This window comes from Saccoglossus kowalevskii, chromosome 9 (assembly GCF_978046115.1).
Source record: "Saccoglossus kowalevskii chromosome 9, keSacKowa6.1, whole genome shotgun sequence".
Lineage (NCBI taxonomy): Eukaryota > Metazoa > Hemichordata > Enteropneusta > Harrimaniidae > Saccoglossus > Saccoglossus kowalevskii.
Genome location: NC_140649.1, coordinates 23,397,262 through 23,422,103, shown reverse-complemented (window position 1 = coordinate 23,422,103; position 24,842 = coordinate 23,397,262). Strand labels below are relative to the sequence as shown.

The 24,842-nt window shown below is 34.7% G+C and overlaps 1 protein-coding gene across 1 annotated transcript in view; it reads left to right on the top strand.

The window, feature by feature from the left end:
• The window catches only part of LOC102807833 (uncharacterized), a 150,327-nt gene that overhangs the window by 27,354 nt on the left and 98,131 nt on the right, over window positions 1-24,842 (top strand). The window contains 2 exon segments of the mRNA XM_085504016.1: window positions 3,309-3,461; window positions 5,258-5,350. Of these exon segments, the coding sequence (XP_085360142.1) occupies window positions 3,309-3,461; window positions 5,258-5,350 (246 nt within the window).

The window sequence follows — 24,842 nt, the reverse complement described above, 5'->3', positions numbered from 1 at the left end:
CAAACCCATACTAATATTAAAGTAGTTAGTTACCCCCAGGAAGTTTTCACTGCTGCCTTTACATGCTGGTACATTGAATATAAAGAATTAAATAATTTGCCTTCGAGACCGTTTTTCGATAATTTGTAAAACAATGAGCATTGATGTACCCTATCGAAGGCCTTCTCGAAATCTACAAATGCACGATATAAACGACCTTTTAACTGAACGACATATTTTTCCACAAGAGTACGTAAAATGAAAACATTCTGGAAACCACTTTGTTCTTCTACAATTTCATTATAATGTTTTAACCAGGTATTTAACCTATTACTTAATATACTTGTATACATTTTACTTATGACGTTAAATAACATAATACTCCTATAATTACCAGGGTCATCCTTGTCTCCCTTATTGTATACAGGCGATATTAATCCCTTACGCCATTCATCAGGAAAGATTCCCTGGCCAAATACCTTGTTGTATAAAACAAATAACATTTCATGGATTTCTATGAGAGCATTTTTCCAAAATTCTGTGGGTATGCCATCTGGTCCTGGGGCTTTATTTGTCTTTAATTTACTTAAATTTACCCTAATTTTATCCAAAGAAATAACCCTATCAAATTCAGAAACATTAAATTCGCTATGTAACACTACGTTATCTTCTAAATCATCCATGTAGTTTTTGATTGATGCGAAAAACTTTTTTTGATTTTCGTTCTCCATCAAGGTTAGTGGGTAAATAAATCATTAAAATAGTTAAACCATTCAACCTCTGATATACTGTCCTGCACACTGGGCCGATTAGATTTCAAACTCTTCCAAATTTTTTTTGATTTAGGTTGCATCGCCATTTTTAAAAAATCATCACGTTTTTTTCTTTGATAATTAGTTTTCTTATCTCGAACTAGTTGCCTGTATGAGTATTTACACTGCAAATAATAGTCTAAGGTAGCCTGACTTCTACAATTTCTGAAACCAAACTAAATTATTTTCAGCTTTACTTACATTTCCCTGCCTATATATACATATATAAAGGACATTCAGATTAATACGATGCATATAGTATTAATTTAAATATCGACTGGTATTGGTATTTTACAATGATCCGTGCATGTTTAAAATTTGTTTTGAGATAAAAAAGTGTAGTTTAAAGTTAAAATCATTTTTGGTCTAAAAAACTTTGATTAATTTTCATGACATTCTCTACAAAGGTGTATTCCTAAAATGTACAGATGCACGTCATTTACTGCTTACTTGTTATTACCACTTCTATTTGCAACAAAAAATGCATAACAATCACAATATTTCATGTTAGAGAAATCAAAGAGCACTAAAAAGTTCATTCGGTTTTATAACTAACTAGTCGACGTTTATTTTCCAATAACTACATATTTAATATATATTATTTTTTTGTCTGTGATATTTGATCATAATTAATGTAATAATATTTGGTCCTATCTTTGGTCAAATATTGGTTGCCAAATATCCTTGCTGTACCCCCTATTGTAAGTTGTTTATGCCCACTAACAAATCTAATTTTACCAAACGAAAATTACAATATATTTCTGAAGAGTAGTTGTTCTTTCGTTCACTATATTATGTCGACTGAAATAAATTATATGAGGTATAATGTTTTTCGAAATTACAAAGCTCCTCCGGGTAATACCGTAGAATCTTCAGATTTTCCCCTATATATGACACAAGCTAGGAATTTGGGTGCTGCTAGTAAATTAACACTTCCATAGTTTGTCAGTAATTTAGCTGTTGGGGAACTGTGTCGGCATTCTTGAGCTTCAACAACTCATTCAGCGACAAAGAACAAATTTAAGTTGTTTACGTTGATCGGTTGTCAATTCCTAGATGACTGACACACAATGTCTGGCGAAAGGGTCTGGAATTTTCAGTGAAAAGATGGTCATGTGTGGAGATGTCAATGATCTGCGTAACGACCTACATCCTGTGTGACATACGTGCGGTGATGCTAGTGTTTCTCGCACTATGAAGTTTTGTTTATTGGGAATCTGGCACGATGCCGATTGTTGTCGCTTGTGTTGCTAGGCGTCGGTAATGACATGAACTGCATGATTCATCACCCTCGCGGCGATATTGTCTGATTATCATTCTGACTGCTCGATAAGAAAGGATGTGCTTTTGGGTTAAACAAAGCGAGACCTTTGCAGAAACAGTCATGTATGAAGATTATCAAGTTAGACTCTGTTTTGATGGAAATGCCTGCCACTAGGTCTGCATCATTGGATCACTATAGTCCTGTCCGGGATCCATACAGTTGGTCACACCTACACAATGGCCCTATACTGAACGAGAGATGACATCAAGCATACAACATCATTATGGGGTTCTGCAACCAGCTGTGAACTACAATCTGACATGTGCGACAGGAATCATCTCACTGTGCAAAAAAGTCTTAACAATGACTGAAAGTATACTTTTAATATTTAAGTAATAAATATGCAATATTTTATTATAAGAATCAATAGCATGGGTTTGTGTGCATACACTGCTTGGTGGAAAATACCATAGGGAAATACGCAGTAAATGTTGCAGTGCAATTCACCACGCACCAGATATAAATGTCAGCATTCCTTTGACGTGAAAGTAATGGTTTTCTTGTGAATCTGTATTTGCACGTTACTCAACTTAGAGCATTCTCGATGAGCATAGGTGTGGTGCACGTAAAACGCTCACGGCGTAGAAGCACTGCAGCTAATTAAGCTGGATTATTTAACCATGGAAGAAATCTATTGTATCAAATTTCGTTGTGCCCCCTTCTCTCAAATGTATTCAATTTGTAGTTTTTACTACACCGCCGTGTAATTTCATTGTTTCATTAATGCCATCTTTTATCAGGGCACTTCTACCTTACTTATGTATTGCAATTTATCTTCATATATAGTTGTTTTATCTATAGTGTAGTTTATCTTAATTTTTCATTCATATAATTGCATATCTATATGCGTTTTCCTGTTACAAACTAAATGTAAGATTCATATGAATATAATGTACAAAATGTCCATTCTATGCAACTTGGGAAAATATGAATACATAATTTTCGCCATATAAACCTGTGCACAAATTAAAGTTTGATCATTTACCATAATTATTAGTTCAGGTTACCCCAACATTGTTTTAATCACGCTGGCATAAATAAGATGACGTAATCATATGTTAATTTCTTCAAACAAATCAGCATTCACGGTGTTGAAATCTTCAAAATTACAAGTTTCAGTTTAATGGTTAACATTTTCAATCAGCACATATAATGCATTAGACTATTTGTCAACAAGTGTTTCTATATTTTAGGTTGTGCACGAGGCTATTGGGGAAAGTCATGTGAGCGCAAATGTTCAATTATTAATACAGCTATAGCTTGTACAGGAAGGATGTTCTGTGTTTCTGATCCATACGGATGTTCATGTCTTGCATCACATGGAGGATTAGATTGTCAAACAGAAGGTAATTTCAAAAGACACACTAGATACAGTAGAACTAATTGTTCAAAGATTGCTCATCTTTTTTATGTGCACATGTATCTGAATTCCATTTATGGATTTCAAGACAAGGAGACTTGAAAAATGTTCATAGATTTATTTAAAGTGATGGGTAATATGTGTATAATTGTTCTTAAACCTAATAGCAAATTGTAAAATGTCACATAATATAGCCTCCCCCTTATAATATCATTTGTATTGAGTAGCATGTCATATTATTTTGTATTGAATTGAGTACCTCTGATAATGCTAATGTTATTATTTTGACGCGCAGTTGACTGCTACATTATTCGGGTCTACACACTAATCTATACGCTTTGTTGGCAGATCTCAGTTTGACGTAATTAAATAGTTGGAATTCGTTTGTTATATTCGTCTGAAAATATGGCTGAATAAATCAACGAATACAACAAAGCTTTTTTTCATTAACTTTATTACATAGCCCACAAAATGATTAGTTTGAAATTCCAATAATGTTATATCAGAATTTGTGACCCCTCACTCTTTTCAATGGTTACTACTTGATAATTACAGGTATGGAACCAATACGCACTAACGATGTTTACATTCAAAAAGGTGTGCTAGTCACTATTTAGAAACCTGTTTACTATAATATATATCTTTCATTTCTTATGTTTAGCAAATATTTTCGTGATTTTTTTTCAGATTTGTTATTATCAATTATTTCTTGAAAACTGCTTTGATAGTTTGTTGGTGTGTTGGGTGGAACCGTATACGATTTGTTCGTACGATGGTATATTTAATTTACCATTTATAATTATATTGTTGTCATTATTAGTGATAATCGGAAACTAGGGCATGTATGACCCATCAAAATATTTCACTATAGCCTCTTCATAAAAAAATACATCAAAATGCATTTCGCAGTAAAATTCTTCGGCCAGATTATACGGTAAAATTTGTTGTGTCAGTGCAACAACTACACCCACAAACAGTACAAGTGAGTTTTACCAGCAATCCCAATAATTTTATAAACCAATGCTTAAATCTGCGTGCCCACTATGTTAATCAGTATACATTTATATTTGAAACCAAAACTCCTATGCAAGACCACCCAAATTCGTAGAAAGATACATATTAATTCCATAAATTACAATTTTTCTGTGTGACATTATAGTTGGTCATTCAGTTTGTATTTTATGAAAAGTCAACTTTTCGATGAAAAGCACAGTCTCAATTGTTTTACTGGTAGACATTTGCAAGGAATACATGGTATAGCAACAATTTTAAGTAAATATATACTGGTATTGCCGGCAATTTAACATCAATATACAGTATATGCGCGCACAATGCAAACAATGAAGTGAACAATGTGAGCGGTGTGCAATAACTTCACTGTACCTCTAGCGCATCAATGCAAAGTGTTCTGGTGTTTGATACACACTGCTGTCTATGTACATTGGCACTTTCGATGTTGTTTAGATCTCACAATGTACACGCACACACGTTATTTACAATAAGCAATATCAAAACGTATGTTCAACATGTAATGGAATATATGGGTGCAAATCACTGCCGTAAGCTAATACTACAAATACTGATTCTCAGTTTCAATTAAAAGGCAATTCATGCCTGCCAGATGGTTGGTAGGTTTTGTGGTTGCTGGATCCCAGTGTGAGATATATATGTCTGAAAAGACATTATTTGAGGACTTCAAGTCAGGGGTAATCTAATGATATGTTGAATACATTGAACATATTAAACTTTTCAAAACTGATGACGTCATAATTATATTACTAGATTGTCATTCTGGTACATATGGAGCAGGATGTACACAGACATGTCACTGTACCCATGGATGCAATATAACAACAGGAATATGCACCAATGGGGGTTCTTGTGCTAATGGATATAGCGGTGTATCCTGTCAAGGTATTGAATGAATAATTATTGATATGTCAAACGGAGAATGATCTAGCAGTCATTGTGTTTGTGGTATAGGATGGAGTGGTAATAAGTTTAAAGGTATGAATATGATATCACATCAGATATGACAGTTTGGCAATGGATGTAATTACAAAATGAGAATGTATTAGCAGCCCTGGTGATTGTGATACAGGATGGAGTGGTAATTATTGTAACGGTATGAATATGATATCACATCAGACATGACAGTTCATCAAAAGCAGTAATTACAAATGGAGAGTTTATTAGCAGTCCTGGTGATTGCGATACAGAATGGAGTGGTAATAAGCGTAAAGGTATGACTATGATATCACATCAGATATGTTTGAACCAATGGGTGTAACTGCAAAAGGAGAATGTATTAGCAGTCCTGGTGATTGCGATACAGGATGGAGTGGTAATAAGTGTAAAGGTATGACTATTATATCACATCAGATATGTTAGTTTACTAATGGGTGTAACTACAAAAGGAAGATGTATTAGCAGTCCAGGTGATTGTGATACAGAATGGAGTGGTAATAAGCTTAAAGGTATGACTATGATATCACATCAGATATGTCTGTACCAATGGGTGTAATTACAAAAGGAGAATGTATTTTCAGTCCTGGTGATTGTGATACAGAATGGAGTGGTAATAAATGTACAGGTATGACTATGATATCACATCATAGATATCATTTTACCAATGGGTGTAATTACAAAAGGTAAATGTATTTTAAGTCCTGGTGATTGTGATAAAGAATGGAGTGGTGATAAGTGTAAAGGTATGACTATGATATCACATCAGATTTATCAGTTTACCAATGGGTGTAATTACAAAAGGAGAATGTATTTTCAGTCCTGGGGATTGTGATACAGAATGGAGTGATAATAAGTGTAAAGGTATGACTATGATATCACATCAGATATATCAGTTTACCAATGGATGCAATTACAACATGAGAATGTATTAGCAGTCCAGGTGATTGTGATACAGGATGGAGTGGTAATAAGTGTAAAGGTATGACTATGATATCACATCAGATATGTCATTTTATCAATGGATGTAATTACAACAGGAGAATGTATTAGCAGTCCTGGTGATTGTGATACAGGATGGAGTGGTAATAAGTGTAAAGGTATGACTATGATATCACATCGGATATGACAGTTCATCAATGGCTGTAATTCCAAATGGAGAATGTATTAGCAGCCTGGTGATTGTGATACAGGATGGAGTGGTAATTATTGTAACGGTATGACTATGACATCACATCAGACATGACAGTTCATCAATGGCTGTAATTACAAATGGATAATGTATTTTCAGTCCTGGTGATTGTGATACAGGATAGAGTGGTAATAAGGGTAAAGGTATGACTATGATATCACATCAGATATGTTAGTTTACTAATGGGTGTAACTACAAAAGGAGAATGTATTTTCAGTTCTGGTGATTATGATACAGGATGGAGTGGTAATAAGTATAAAGTTATGACTATGATATCACATCAGATATGTTAGTTTACTAATGGGTGTAACTACAAAAGGAGAATGTATTTTCAGTCCTGGTGATTGTGATACAGGATGGAGTGGTAATAAGTGTAAAGGTATGACTATGATATCACATAAGATATGTCATTTTATCAAAGGCTGTAATTACAAATGGAGAATGTATTACCAGTCTTGGTGATTGTGATACAGGATGGAGTGGTAATTATTGTAACGGTATGACTATGATATCACATCAGACATGACAGTTCATTAAAGTGTAATTACAAATGGAGAGTTTATTAGTAGTGCAGGTGATTGTGATACAGAATGGAGTGGTAATAAGTGTAAAGGTATGACTATGATATCACATCAGATATATCACTTTACCAATGGATGCAATTACAACATGATAATGTATTAGCAGTCCAGGTGATTGTGATACAGGATGGAGTGGTAATAAGCGTAAAGGTATGACTATGATATCACATCAGATATGTCAGTTTACCAATGCATGTAATCACAACAGGAGAATGTATTAGCAGTCCTGGTGATTGTGATACAGGATGGAGTGGTAATAAGTGTAAAGGTATGACTATGATATCACATCAGATATGTCATTTTATCAATGGATGTAATTACAACAGGAGAATGTATTAGCAGTCTTGGTGATTGTGATATGGGATGGAGTGGTAATAAGTGTAAAGGTATGACTATGATATCACATCAGATATGTCATTTTATCAATGGATGTAATTACAACAGGAGAATGTATTAGCAGTCTTGGTGATTGTGATACGGGATGGAGTGGTAATAAGTGTAAAGGTATGACTATGATATCACATCAGATCTGCCATTTTATCAATGGATGTAATTACAACAGGAGAATGTATTAGCAGTTTTGGTGATTGTGATACTGGATGGAGTGGTAATAAGTGTAAAGGTATGACTATGATATCACATCAGATCTGCCATTTTATCAATGGATGTAATTACAACATGAGAATGTATTAGCAGTCCAGGTGATTGTGATACAGGATTGAGTGGCAATAAGCGTAAAGGTATGACTATGATATCACATCAAATATGTCAGTCTACCAATGGATGTAATCACAACAGGAGAATATATTAGCAGTCCTGGTGATTGTGATACAGGATGGAGTGGTAATAAGTGTAAAGGTATGACTATGATATCACATCAGATATGTCATTTTATCAATGGGTGTAATTACAATAGGAGAATGTATTTGCAGTCCTGGTGATTGTGATACAGGATAGAGTGGTAATAAGTGTAAAGGTATGACTATGATATCACATCACATATGTCATTTTATCAATGGGTGTAACTACAAAAGGAGAATGATTAGCAGTCCAGGTGATTGTGATACAGAAAGGAATGATAAGTGAAAAGTATGACTATAATATCACATCAGATATGTGACAGTACCAATGGATGTAATACAAAAGGAAAATGTATTAGCAGTCCAGGTGATTGTGATGCAGAAAGGAGTGGTAATAAGCGTAAAGGTATGACTATGATATCACATCAGATATGTCATTTTATCAGTGGGTGTAACTACAAAAGGAGAATGTATTAGCAGTCCAGGTGATTGTGATACAGAATGGAGTGGTAATAAGTGTAAAGGTATGACTATGATATCACATCAGATATGCCATTTTATCAATGGATGTAATTACAACAGAAGAATGTATTTTCAGTCCTGGTGATTGTGATACGGGATGGAGGGGTAATAAGTGTAAAGGTATGACTATGATATCACATCAGATATTTCATTTTATCAATGGGTGTAATTACAAAAGGAGCATGTATTTTAAGTCCTGGTGATTGTGATACTGAATGGAGTGGTAATAAGTGTAAAGATATGTCTATGATATCACATCAGATATGTCAGTTTACCAATGGGTGTAATTACAAAAGGGGAATGTATTTCCAGTCCTGGGGATTGTGATACGGAATGGAATGGTAATAAGTGTAAAGGTATGACTATGATATCACATCAGATATGTCATTTTATCAATGGATGTAATTACAACAGGAGAATGTATTAGCAGTCCTGGTGATTGTGATACAGGATGGAGTGGTAATAAGTGTAAAGGTATGACTATGATATCACATCAGATATGACAGTTCATCAATGGCTGTAATTCCAAATGGAGAATGTATTAGCAGCCTGGTGATTGCGATACAGGATGTAGTGGTAATTATTGTAACGGTATGACTATGATATCACATCAGACATGACAGTTCATCAATGGCTGTAATTACAAATGGATAATGTATTTTCAGTCCTGGTGATTGTGATACAGGATAGAGTGGTAATAAGGGTAAAGGTATGACTATGATATCACATCAGATATGTTAGTTTACTAATGGGTGTAACTACAAAAGGAGAATGTATTTTCAGTTCTGGTGATTATGATACGGAATGGAATGGTAATAAGTGTAAAGGTATGACTATGATATCACATCAGATATATCACTTTACCAATGGATGCAATTACAACATGAGAATGTATTAGCAGTTCAGGTGATTGTGATACAGGATGGAGTGTTAATAAGTGTAAAAGTATGACTATGATATCACACGAGATATGTCAGTTTATCAATGGATGTAATCACAACAGGAGAATGTATTAGCAGTCCTGGTGATTGTTATACAGGATGGAGTGGTAATAAGTGTAAAGGTATGACTATGATATCACATCAGATACGTCAGTTTACCAATGGATGTAATTACAAAAGGAGAATGTATTAGCAGTCCTGGTGATTGTGATACGGAATGGAGTGGTAATAAGTGTAAAGGTTTGACTATGGTATCACATCAGATATGTCAGTTTACCAAAGGGTGTAATTACAAAAGGAGAATGTATTAGCAGTCCTGGTGGTTGTGATACAGAATGGAGTGGTAATAAGTGTAAAGGTTTGACTATGGTATCACATCAGATATGTCAGTTTACCAAAGGGTGTAATTACAAAAGGAGAATGTATTTTCAGTCCTTGTGATTGTGATACAGGATAGAGTGGTAATAAGTGTAAAGGTTTGACTATGGTATCACATCAGATATGTCAGTTTACCAAAGGCTGTAATTACAAAAGGAGAATGTATTAGCAGTCCTGGTGATTGTGATACAGAATGGAGTGGTAATAAGTGTAAAGGTTTGACTATGGTATCACATCAGATATGTCAGTTTACCAAAGGGTGTAATTACAAAAGGAAAATGTATTTTCAGTCCTGGTGATTGTGATACAGGATGGAGTGGTAATAAGTGTGAAGGTATGACTATGATATCACATAAGATATGTCATTTTATCAATGGCTGTAATTACAAATGGAGAATGTATTACCAGTCTTGGTGATTGTGATACAGGATGGAGTGGTAATTATTGTAACGGTATGACTATGATATCACATCAGACATGACAGTTCATTAAAGTGTAATTACAAATGGAGAGTTTATTAGTAGTGCAGGTGATTGTGATACAGAATGGAGTGGTAATAAGTGTAAAGGTATGACTATGATATCACATCAGATATGTCAGTTTACCAATGCATGTAATCACAACAGGAGAATGTATTATCAGTCCTGGTGATTGTGATACAGGATGGAGTGGTAATAAGTGTAAAGGTATGACTATGATATCACATCAGATATGTCATTTTATCAATGGATGTAATTACAACAGGAGAATGTATTAGCAGTCTTGGTGATTGTGATATGGGATGGAGTGGTAATAAGTGTAAAGGTATGACTATGATATCACATCAGATATATCACTTTACCAATGGATGCAATTACAACATGAGAATGTATTAGCAGTCCAGGTGATTGTGATACTGGATTGAGTGGCAATAAGCGTAAAGGTATGACTATGATATCACGTCAGATATGTCAGTTTACCAATGGATGTAATCACAACAGGAGAATATATTAGCAGTCCTGGTGATTGTGATACAGGATGGAGTGGTAATAAGTGTAAAGGTATGACTATGATATCACATCAGATATGTCATTTTATCAATGGGTGTAATTACAATAGGAGAATGTATTTGCAGTCCTGGTGATTGTGATACAGGATAGAGTGGTAATAAGTGTAAAGGTATGACTATGATATCACATCACATATGTCATTTTATCAATGGGTGTAACTACAAAAGGAGAATGATTAGCAGTCCAGGTGATTGTGATACAGAAAGGAATGATAATAAGTGTAAAAGTATGACTATAATATCACATCAGATATGTGACAGTACCAATGGATGTAATACAAAAGGAAAATGTATTAGCAGTCCAGGTGATTGTGATGCAGAAAGGAGTGGTAATAAGTGTAAAGGTATGACTATGATATCACATCAGATATGTCATTTTATCAGTGGGTGTAACTACAAAAGGAGAATGTATTAGCAGTCCAGGTGATTGTGATACAGAATGGAGTGGTAATAAGTGTAAAGGTATGACTATGATATCACATCAGATATGCCATTTTATCAATGGATGTAATTACAACAGGAGAATGTATTAGCAGTCTTGGTGATTGTGATACGGGATGGAGGGGTAATAAGTGTAAAGGTATGACTATGATATCACATCAGATATGACAGTTCATCAATGGCTGTAATTACAAATGGAAAATGTATTAGCAGTCCTAGTGATTGTGATACAGGATGGAGTGGTAATTATTGTAACGGTATGACAATGATATCACATCAGATATGTCAGTTTACTAATGGGTGTAACTACAAAAGGAGAATGTATTAGCAGTCCTGGTGATTGCGATACAGTATGGAGTGGTAATAAGCGTAAAGGTATGACTATGATATCACATCAGATATGTCTGTACCAATGGATGTAATTACAAATGAAGAATGTATTTTCAGTCCTGGTGATTGTGATACAGAATGGAGTGGTAATAAATGTAAAGGTATGACTATGATATCACATCAGATATTTCATTTTATCAATGGGTGTAATTACAAAAGGAGAATGTAATTTAAGTCCTGGTGATTGTGATACAGAATGGAGTGGTAATAAGTGTAAAGATATGTCTATGATATCACATCAGATATGTCAGTTTACCAATGGGTGTAATTACAAAAGGGGAATGTATTTCCAGTCATGGGGATTGTGATACGGAATGGAATGGTAATAAGTGTAAAGGTATGACTATGATATCACATCAGATATATCACTTTACCAATGGATGCAATAACAACATGAGAATGTATTAGCTGTCCAGGTGATTGTGATACAGGATGGAGTGTTAATAAGTGTAAAAGTATGACTATGATATCACACGAGATATGTCAGTTTATCAATGGATGTAATCACAACAGGAGAATGTATTAGCAGTCCTGGTGATTGTGATACAGGATGGAGTGGTAATAAGTGTAAAGGTATGACTATGATATCACATCAGACATGACAGTTCATTAAAGTGTAATTACAAATGGAGAGTTTATTAGTAGTGCAGGTGATTGTGATACAGAATGGAGTGGTAATAAGTGTAAAGGTATGACTATGATATCACATCAGATATATCACTTTACCAATGGATGCAATTACAACATGATAATGTATTAGCAGTCCAGGTGATTGTGATACAGGATGGAGTGGTAATAAGCGTAAAGGTATGACTATGATATCACATCAGATATGTCAGTTTACCAATGCATGTAATCACAACAGGAGAATGTATTAGCAGTCCTGGTGATTGTGATACAGGATGGAGTGGTAATAAGTGTAAAGGTATGACTATGATATCACATCAGATATGTCATTTTATCAATGGATGTAATTACAACAGGAGAATGTATTAGCAGTCTTGGTGATTGTGATATGGGATGGAGTGGTAATAAGTGTAAAGGTATGACTATGATATCACATCAGATATGTCATTTTATCAATGGATGTAATTACAACAGGAGAATGTATTAGCAGTCTTGGTGATTGTGATACGGGATGGAGTGGTAATAAGTGTAAAGGTATGACTATGATATCACATCAGATCTGCCATTTTATCAATGGATGTAATTACAACAGGAGAATGTATTAGCAGTTTTGGTGATTGTGATACTGGATGGAGTGGTAATAAGTGTAAAGGTATGACTATGATATCACATCAGATCTGCCATTTTATCAATGGATGTAATTACAACATGAGAATGTATTAGCAGTCCAGGTGATTGTGATACAGGATTGAGTGGCAATAAGCGTAAAGGTATGACTATGATATCACATCAAATATGTCAGTCTACCAATGGATGTAATCACAACAGGAGAATATATTAGCAGTCCTGGTGATTGTGATACAGGATGGAGTGGTAATAAGTGTAAAGGTATGACTATGATATCACATCAGATATGTCATTTTATCAATGGGTGTAATTACAATAGGAGAATGTATTTGCAGTCCTGGTGATTGTGATACAGGATAGAGTGGTAATAAGTGTAAAGGTATGACTATGATATCACATCACATATGTCATTTTATCAATGGGTGTAACTACAAAAGGAGAATGATTAGCAGTCCAGGTGATTGTGATACAGAAAGGAATGATAAGTGAAAAGTATGACTATAATATCACATCAGATATGTGACAGTACCAATGGATGTAATACAAAAGGAAAATGTATTAGCAGTCCAGGTGATTGTGATGCAGAAAGGAGTGGTAATAAGCGTAAAGGTATGACTATGATATCACATCAGATATGTCATTTTATCAGTGGGTGTAACTACAAAAGGAGAATGTATTAGCAGTCCAGGTGATTGTGATACAGAATGGAGTGGTAATAAGTGTAAAGGTATGACTATGATATCACATCAGATATGCCATTTTATCAATGGATGTAATTACAACAGAAGAATGTATTTTCAGTCCTGGTGATTGTGATACGGGATGGAGGGGTAATAAGTGTAAAGGTATGACTATGATATCACATCAGATATTTCATTTTATCAATGGGTGTAATTACAAAAGGAGCATGTATTTTAAGTCCTGGTGATTGTGATACTGAATGGAGTGGTAATAAGTGTAAAGATATGTCTATGATATCACATCAGATATGTCAGTTTACCAATGGGTGTAATTACAAAAGGGGAATGTATTTCCAGTCCTGGGGATTGTGATACGGAATGGAATGGTAATAAGTGTAAAGGTATGACTATGATATCACATCAGATATGTCATTTTATCAATGGATGTAATTACAACAGGAGAATGTATTAGCAGTCCTGGTGATTGTGATACAGGATGGAGTGGTAATAAGTGTAAAGGTATGACTATGATATCACATCAGATATGACAGTTCATCAATGGCTGTAATTCCAAATGGAGAATGTATTAGCAGCCTGGTGATTGCGATACAGGATGTAGTGGTAATTATTGTAACGGTATGACTATGATATCACATCAGACATGACAGTTCATCAATGGCTGTAATTACAAATGGATAATGTATTTTCAGTCCTGGTGATTGTGATACAGGATAGAGTGGTAATAAGGGTAAAGGTATGACTATGATATCACATCAGATATGTTAGTTTACTAATGGGTGTAACTACAAAAGGAGAATGTATTTTCAGTTCTGGTGATTATGATACGGAATGGAATGGTAATAAGTGTAAAGGTATGACTATGATATCACATCAGATATATCACTTTACCAATGGATGCAATTACAACATGAGAATGTATTAGCAGTTCAGGTGATTGTGATACAGGATGGAGTGTTAATAAGTGTAAAAGTATGACTATGATATCACACGAGATATGTCAGTTTATCAATGGATGTAATCACAACAGGAGAATGTATTAGCAGTCCTGGTGATTGTTATACAGGATGGAGTGGTAATAAGTGTAAAGGTATGACTATGATATCACATCAGATACGTCAGTTTACCAATGGATGTAATTACAAAAGGAGAATGTATTAGCAGTCCTGGTGATTGTGATACGGAATGGAGTGGTAATAAGTGTAAAGGTTTGACTATGGTATCACATCAGATATGTCAGTTTACCAAAGGGTGTAATTACAAAAGGAGAATGTATTAGCAGTCCTGGTGGTTGTGATACAGAATGGAGTGGTAATAAGTGTAAAGGTTTGACTATGGTATCACATCAGATATGTCAGTTTACCAAAGGGTGTAATTACAAAAGGAGAATGTATTTTCAGTCCTTGTGATTGTGATACAGGATAGAGTGGTAATAAGTGTAAAGGTTTGACTATGGTATCACATCAGATATGTCAGTTTACCAAAGGCTGTAATTACAAAAGGAGAATGTATTAGCAGTCCTGGTGATTGTGATACAGAATGGAGTGGTAATAAGTGTAAAGGTTTGACTATGGTATCACATCAGATATGTCAGTTTACCAAAGGGTGTAATTACAAAACGAAAATGTATTTTCAGTCCTGGTGATTGTGATACAGGATGGAGTGGTAATAAGTGTGAAGGTATGACTATGATATCACATAAGATATGTCATTTTATCAATGGCTGTAATTACAAATGGAGAATGTATTACCAGTCTTGGTGATTGTGATACAGGATGGAGTGGTAATTATTGTAACGGTATGACTATGATATCACATCAGACATGACAGTTCATTAAAGTGTAATTACAAATGGAGAGTTTATTAGTAGTGCAGGTGATTGTGATACAGAATGGAGTGGTAATAAGTGTAAAGGTATGACTATGATATCACATCAGATATGTCAGTTTACCAATGCATGTAATCACAACAGGAGAATGTATTATCAGTCCTGGTGATTGTGATACAGGATGGAGTGGTAATAAGTGTAAAGGTATGACTATGATATCACATCAGATATGTCATTTTATCAATGGATGTAATTACAACAGGAGAATGTATTAGCAGTCTTGGTGATTGTGATATGGGATGGAGTGGTAATAAGTGTAAAGGTATGACTATGATATCACATCAGATATATCACTTTACCAATGGATGCAATTACAACATGAGAATGTATTAGCAGTCCAGGTGATTGTGATACTGGATTGAGTGGCAATAAGCGTAAAGGTATGACTATGATATCACGTCAGATATGTCAGTTTACCAATGGATGTAATCACAACAGGAGAATATATTAGCAGTCCTGGTGATTGTGATACAGGATGGAGTGGTAATAAGTGTAAAGGTATGACTATGATATCACATCAGATATGTCATTTTATCAATGGGTGTAATTACAATAGGAGAATGTATTTGCAGTCCTGGTGATTGTGATACAGGATAGAGTGGTAATAAGTGTAAAGGTATGACTATGATATCACATCACATATGTCATTTTATCAATGGGTGTAACTACAAAAGGAGAATGATTAGCAGTCCAGGTGATTGTGATACAGAAAGGAATGATAATAAGTGTAAAAGTATGACTATAATATCACATCAGATATGTGACAGTACCAATGGATGTAATACAAAAGGAAAATGTATTAGCAGTCCAGGTGATTGTGATGCAGAAAGGAGTGGTAATAAGTGTAAAGGTATGACTATGATATCACATCAGATATGTCATTTTATCAGTGGGTGTAACTACAAAAGGAGAATGTATTAGCAGTCCAGGTGATTGTGATACAGAATGGAGTGGTAATAAGTGTAAAGGTATGACTATGATATCACATCAGATATGCCATTTTATCAATGGATGTAATTACAACAGGAGAATGTATTAGCAGTCTTGGTGATTGTGATACGGGATGGAGGGGTAATAAGTGTAAAGGTATGACTATGATATCACATCAGATATGACAGTTCATCAATGGCTGTAATTACAAATGGAAAATGTATTAGCAGTCCTAGTGATTGTGATACAGGATGGAGTGGTAATTATTGTAACGGTATGACAATGATATCACATCAGATATGTCAGTTTACTAATGGGTGTAACTACAAAAGGAGAATGTATTAGCAGTCCTGGTGATTGCGATACAGTATGGAGTGGTAATAAGCGTAAAGGTATGACTATGATATCACATCAGATATGTCTGTACCAATGGATGTAATTACAAATGAAGAATGTATTTTCAGTCCTGGTGATTGTGATACAGAATGGAGTGGTAATAAATGTAAAGGTATGACTATGATATCACATCAGATATTTCATTTTATCAATGGGTGTAATTACAAAAGGAGAATGTAATTTAAGTCCTGGTGATTGTGATACAGAATGGAGTGGTAATAAGTGTAAAGATATGTCTATGATATCACATCAGATATGTCAGTTTACCAATGGGTGTAATTACAAAAGGGGAATGTATTTCCAGTCCTGGGGATTGTGATACGGAATGGAATGGTAATAAGTGTAAAGGTATGACTATGATATCACATCAGATATATCACTTTACCAATGGATGCAATTACAACATGAGAATGTATTAGCTGTCCAGGTGATTGTGATACAGGATGGAGTGTTAATAAGTGTAAAAGTATGACTATGATATCACACGAGATATGTCAGTTTATCAATGGATGTAATCACAACAGGAGAATGTATTAGCAGTCCTGGTGATTGTGATACAGGATGGAGTGGTAATAAGTGTAAAGGTGTGACTATGATATCACATCAGATACGTCAGTTTACCAATGGATGTAATTACAAAAGGAGAATGTATTAGCAGTCCTGGTGATTGTGATACAGAATGGAGTGGTAATAAGTGTAAAGGTTTGACTATGGTATCACATCAGATATGTCAGTTTACCAAAGGGTGTAATTACAAAAGGAGAATGTATTAGCAGTCCTGGTGATTGTGATACAGAATGGAGTGGTAATAAGTGTAAAGGTTTGACTATGGTATCACATCAGATATGTCAGTTTACCAAAGGGTGTAATTACAAAAGGAGAATGTATTTTCAGTCCTGGTGATTGTGATACAGGATAGAGTGGTAATAAGTGTGAAGGTTTGACTATGGTATCACATCAGATATGTCAGTTTACCAAAGGCTGTAATTACAAAAGGAGAATGTATTAGCAGTCCTGGTGATTGTGATACAGAATGGAGTGGTAATAAGTGTAAAGGTTTGACTATGGTATCACATCAAATATGTCAGTTTACCAAAGGGTGTAATTACAAAAGGAAAATGTATTTTCAGTCCTGGTGATTGTGATACAGGATAGAGTGGTAATAAGTGTAAAGGTATGTCTATGATATCACATCATATCTATCAGTTTACCAATGGATGTAATTACAACAGGAGAATGTATTAGCAGTCCTGATGATTGTGATACAGGATGGAGTGGTAATAAGTGTAAAGGTATGACGATGATATCACATCAGATATGTCAGTTTAACAATTGGGTGTAATTACAAATGGAGAATGTATTAGCAGTCTTGGTGATTGTGATACAGAATGAAGTGGTGATAAGTGTAAATGTATGACTACGATATCACATCAGATATGTCATTTTATCAATGAGTGTAACTACAAAAGTAGAATGTATTAGCAGTCCAGGTGATTGTGATAGAGAATGGAGTGGTAATAAGTGTAAAGTTATGATTATGATATAACATCAGATATGACAGTACATCAATGGCTGTAATTATAAATGGAGAATGTATTAGCAGTCTTGGTGATTGTGATACAGGATGGAGTGGTAATAAGTGTAAAGGTATGACTATGATATCACATCAGATATGTCAGTTTACCAATGAATGTAATTACAACAGGAAAATGTATTAGCAGTCCTGATGATTGTGATACAGGATGGAGTGGTAATAAGTGTAAAAGTATGACTATGATATCACATCAGATATGTCATTTTAGCAATGGGTGTAACTACAAAAGGAGAATGTATTAGCAGTCCAGGTGATTGTGATAGAGAATGGAGTGGTAATAAGTGGAAAGTTATGACTATGATAAAACATCCGATATGACAGTACATCAATGGCTGTAATTACAAATGGAGAATGTATTAGCAGTCTTGGTGATCGTGATACCGGATGGAGTGGTAATAAGTGTAAAGGTATGACTAAGATATCACATCAGATATATCAGTTTACCAATGGATGTAATTACAACATGAGAATGTATTAGCAGTCTAGGTGATTGTGATACAGGATGGAGTGGTAATAAGTGTAAAGGTATGACTAAGATATCACATCAGATATGTCAGTTTACCAATGGATGTAATCACAACAGGAGAATGTATTAGCAGTCCTGGTGATTGCGATACAGGATGGAGTGGTTATAAATGTAAAGGTACGACTATGATATCACAGCAGATATTTCATTTTATCAATGGGTGTAATTACAAAAGGAGAATGTATTTCAATCCTGGTGATTGTGATACAGGATGAAGTGGTAATAAGTGTAAAGGTATGACTATGATATCACATCAGATATGATAGTTTATCAATGGATGTAATTACAAATGAAGAATGTTTTAGCAGTCCTGGTGATTGTGATACAGGATGGAGTGGTAATAAGTGTAAAGGTATGACTATGATATCACATCTGATATATCAGTTTACTAATGGGTGTAACTACAAAAGGAGAATGTATTAGCAGTCCAGGTGATTGTGATACAGAATGGAGTGGTAATAAGTGTAAAGGTATGACTATGATATCACATCAGATATGTCAGTTTATCAATGGGTGTAAATACACAAGGAGAATGTATTAACAGTCCTGGTGATTGTGATACAGGATTGAGTGGTAATAAGTGTAAAGTTATGACTATGATATCACATCAGATATGTTAGTTTACTAATGAGTGTAACAACAAAAGGAGAATGTATTAGCTGTCCTGGTGATTGCGATACAGGGTGTAGTGGTAATTATTGTAAAGGTATGACTATGATATCACATCAGATATGACAGTTCATCAATGGCTGTAATTACAAATGGAAAATGTATTAGAAGTCCTGGTGATTGTGATACAGGATGGAGTGGTAATTATTGTAACGGTATGACTATGATATCACATCAGATATGTCAGTTTACTAATGGGTGAAACTACAAAAGGAGAATGTATTTTCAGTACTGGTGATTGTGATACAGGATGGAGTGGTAATAAGTGTAAAGGTTTGACTATGGTATCACATCAGATATGTCAGTTTACCAAAGGGTGTAATTACAAAAGGAGAATGTATTAGCAGTCCTGGTGATTGTGATACAGGATGGAGTGGTAATAAGCGTAAAGGTATGACTATGATATCACATCAGATATGTCAGTTTACCAATGCATGTAATCACAACAGGAGAATGTATTAGCAGTCCTGGTGATTGTGATACAGGATGGAGTGGTAATAAGTGTAAAGTTATGACTATGATATCACATCAGATATGTCATTTTATCAATGGATGTAATTACAACAGGAGAATGTATTAGCAGTCTTGGTGATTGTGATATGGGATGGAGTGGTAATAAGTGTAAAGGTATGACTATGATATCACATCAGATATGTCATTTTATCAATGGATGTAATTACAACAGGAGAATGTATTAGCAGTCTTGGTGATTGTGATACGGGATGGAGTGGTAATAAGTGTAAAGGTATGACTATGATATCACATCAGATCTGCCATTTTATCAATGGATGTAATTACAACAGGAGAATGTATTAGCAGTTTTGGTGATTGTGATACTGGATTGAGTGGCAATAAGCGTAAAGGTATGACTACGATATCACATCTCATATATCAGTTTACCAATGGATGTCATTACAACAGGAGAATGTATTAGCAGTCCTGGTGATTGTGATACGGGATGGAGTGGTAATAAGTGTAAAGTTACGACTATGATATCACATCAGATATGTCAGTTTACTAGTGGGTGTAACTACAAAAGGAGAATGTATTAGCAGTCCAGGTGATTGTGATACAGAATGGAGTGGTAATAAGTGTAAAGGTATGACTATGATATCACATCAGATATGTCAGTTTATCAATGGGTGTAAATACACAAGGAGAATGTATTAACAGTCCTGGTGATTGTGATACAGGATGGAGTGGTAATAAGTGTAAAGGTATGACTATGATATCACATAAGATATGTCATTTTATCAATGGCTGTAATTACAAAAGGAGAATGTATTACCAGTCTTGGTGATTGTGATACAGGATGGAGTGGTAATTATTGTAACGGTATGACTATGATATCACATCAGACATGACAGTTCATTAAAGTGTAATTACAAATGGAGAGTTTATTAGTAGTCCAGGTGATTGTGATACAGAATGGAGTGGTAATAAGTGTAAAGGTATGACTATGATATCACATCTGATATATCAGTTTACTAATGGGTGTAACTACAAAAGGAGAATGTATTAGCAGTCCAGGTGATTGTGATACAGAATGGAGTGGTAATAAGTGTAAAGGTATGACTATGATATCACATCAGATATGTCAGTTTATCAATGGGTGTAAATACACAAGGAGAATGTATTAACAGTCCTGGTGATTGTGATACAGGATTGAGTGGTAATAAGTGTAAAGTTATGACTATGATATCACATCAGATATGTTAGTTTACTAATGAGTGTAACAACAAAAGGAGAATGTATTAGCTGTCCTGGTGATTGCGATACAGGGTGTAGTGGTAATTATTGTAAAGGTATGACTATGATATCACATCAGATATGACAGTTCATCAATGGCTGTAATTACAAATGGAAAATGTATTAGCAGTCCTGGTGATTGTGATACAGGATGGAGTGGTAATTATTGTAACGGTATGACTATGATATCACATCAGATATGTCAGTTTACTAATGGGTGAAACTACAAAAGGAGAATGTATTTTCAGTACTGGTGATTGTGATACAGGATGGAGTGGTAATAAGTGTAAAGGTATGACTACGATATCACATCTCATATATCAGTTTACCAATGGAAGTCATTACAACAGGAGAATGTATTAGCAGTCCTGGTGATTGTGATACGGGATGGAGTGGTAATAAGTGTAAAGTTATGACTATGATATCACATCAGATATGTCAGTTTACTAGTGGGTGTAACTACAAAAGGAGAATGTATTAGCAGTCCAGGTGATTGTGATACAGAATGGAGTGGTAATAAGTGTAAAGGTATGACTATGATATCACATCAGATATGTCAGTTTATCAATGGGTGTAAATACACAAGGAGAATGTATTAACAGTCCTGGTGATTGTGATACAGGATGGAGTGGTAATAAGTGTAAAGGTATGACTACGATATCACATAAGATATGTCATTTTATCAATGGCTGTAATTACAAATGGAGAATGTATTACCAGTCTTGGTGATTGTGATACAGGATGGAGTGGTAATTATTGTAACGGTATGACTATGATATCACATCAGACATGACAGTTCATTAAAGTGTAATTACAAATGGAGAGTTTATTAGTAGTCCAGGTGATTGTGATACAGAATGGAGTGGTAATAAGTGTAAAGGTATGACTATGATATCACATAAGATATGTCATTTTATCAATGGCTGTAATTACAAATGGAGAATGTATTACCAGTCTTGGTGATTGTGATACAGGATGGAGTGGTAATTATTGTAACGGCATGACTATGATATCACATCAGACATGACAGTTCATTAAAGTGTAATTACAAATGGAGAGTTTATTAGTAGTCCAGGTGATTGTGATACAGAATGGAGTGGTAATAAGTGTAAAGGTATGACTATGATATCACATCAGATATATCACTTTACCAATGGATGCAATTACAACATGAGAATATATTAGCAGTCCAGGTGATTGTGATACAGGATGAAGTGGTAATAAGCGTAAAGGTATGACTATGATATCACATCAGACATGACAGTTCATTAAAGTGTAATTACAAATGGAGAGTTTATTAGTAGTCCAGGTGATTGTGATACAGAATGGAGTGGTAATAAGTGTAAAGGTATGACTATGATATCACATAAGATATGTCATGTTATCAATGGCTGTAATTACAAATGGAGAATGTATTACCAGTCTTGGTGATTGTGATACAGGATGGAGTGGTAATTATTGTAACGGCATGACTATGATATCACATCAGACATGACAGTTCATTAAAGTGTAATTACAAATGGAGAGTTTATTAGTAGTCCAGGTGATTGTGATACAGAATGGAGTGGTAATAAGTGTAAAGGTATGACTATGATATCACATCAGATATATCACTTTACCAATGGATGCAATTACAACATGAGAATATATTAGCAGTCCAGGTGATTGTGATACAAGATGGAGTGGTAATAAGCGTAAAGGTATGACTATGATGTCACATCAGATATGTCAGTTTACCAATGCATGTAATCACAACAGGAGAATGTATTAGCAGTCCTGTTGATTGTGATACAGGATGGAGTGGTAATAAGTGTAAAGGTATGACTATGATATCACATCAGATATGTCATTTTATCAATGGATGTAATTACAACAGGAGAATGTATTAGCAGTCTTGGTGATTGTGATATGGGATGGAGTGGTAATAAGTGTAAAGGTATGACTATGATATCACATCAGATATGTCATTTTATCAATGGATGTAATTACAACAGGAGAATGTATTAGCAGTCTTGGTGATTGTGATACGGGATGGAGTGGTAATAAGTGTAAAGGTATGACTATGATATCACATCAGATCTGCCATTTTATCAATGGATGTAATTACAACATGAGAATGTATTAGCAGTCCAGGTGATTGTGATACAGGATGGAGTGGTAATAAGCGTAAAGGTATGACTATGATATCACATCAGATATGTCAGTTTACCAATGGATGTATTCACAACAGGAGAATATATTAGCAGTCCTGGTGATTGTGATACAGGATGGAGTGGTAATAAGTGTAAAGGTATGACTATGATATCACATCAGATATGTCATTTTATCAATGGGTGTAATTACAATAGGAGAATGTATTTGCAGTCCTGGTGATTGTGATACAGGATAGAGTGGTAATAAGTGTAAAGGTATGACTATGATATCACATCACATATGCCATTTTATCAATGAGTGTAACTACAAAAGGAGAATGATTAGCAATCCAGGTGATTGTGATACAGAAAGGAATGGTAATAAGTGTAAAAGTATGACTATAATATCACATCAGATATGTGACAGTACCAATGGATGTAATACAAAAGGAAAATGTATTAGCAGTCCAGGTGATTGTGATGCAGAAAGGAGTGGTAATAAGCGTAAAGGTATGACTATGATATCACACCAGATATGTCATTTTATCAGTGGGTGTAACTACAAAAGGAGAATGTATTAGCAGTCCAGGTGATTGTGATACAGAATGGAGTGGTAATAAGTGTAAAGGTATGACTATGATATCACATCAGATATGCCATTTTATCAATGGATGTAATTACAACAGGAGAATGTATTAGCAGTCTTGGTGATTGTGATATGGGATGGAGGGGTAATAAGTGTAAAGGTATGACTATGATATCACATCAGATATGACAGTTCATCAATGGCTGTAATTACAAATGGAAAATGTATTAGCAGTCCTAGTGATTGTGATACAGGATGGAGTGGTAATTATTGTAACGGTATGACAATGATATCACATCAGATATGTCAGTTTACTAATGGGTGTAACTACAAAAGGAGAATGTATTAGCAGTCCTGGTGATTGCGATACAGGATGGAGTGGTAATAAGCGTAAAGGTATGACTATGATATCACATCAGATATGTCTGTACCAATGGATGTAATTACAAATGAAGAATGTATTTTCAGTCCTGGTGATTGTGATACAGAATGGAGTGGTAATAAATGTAAAGGTATGACTATGATATCACATCAGATATTTCATTTTATCAATGGGTGTAATTACAAAAGGAGAATGTATTTTAAGTCCTGGTGATTGTGATACAGAATGGAGTGGTAATAAGTGTAAAGATATGTCTATGATATCACATCAGATATATCACTTTACCAATGGATGCAATTACAACA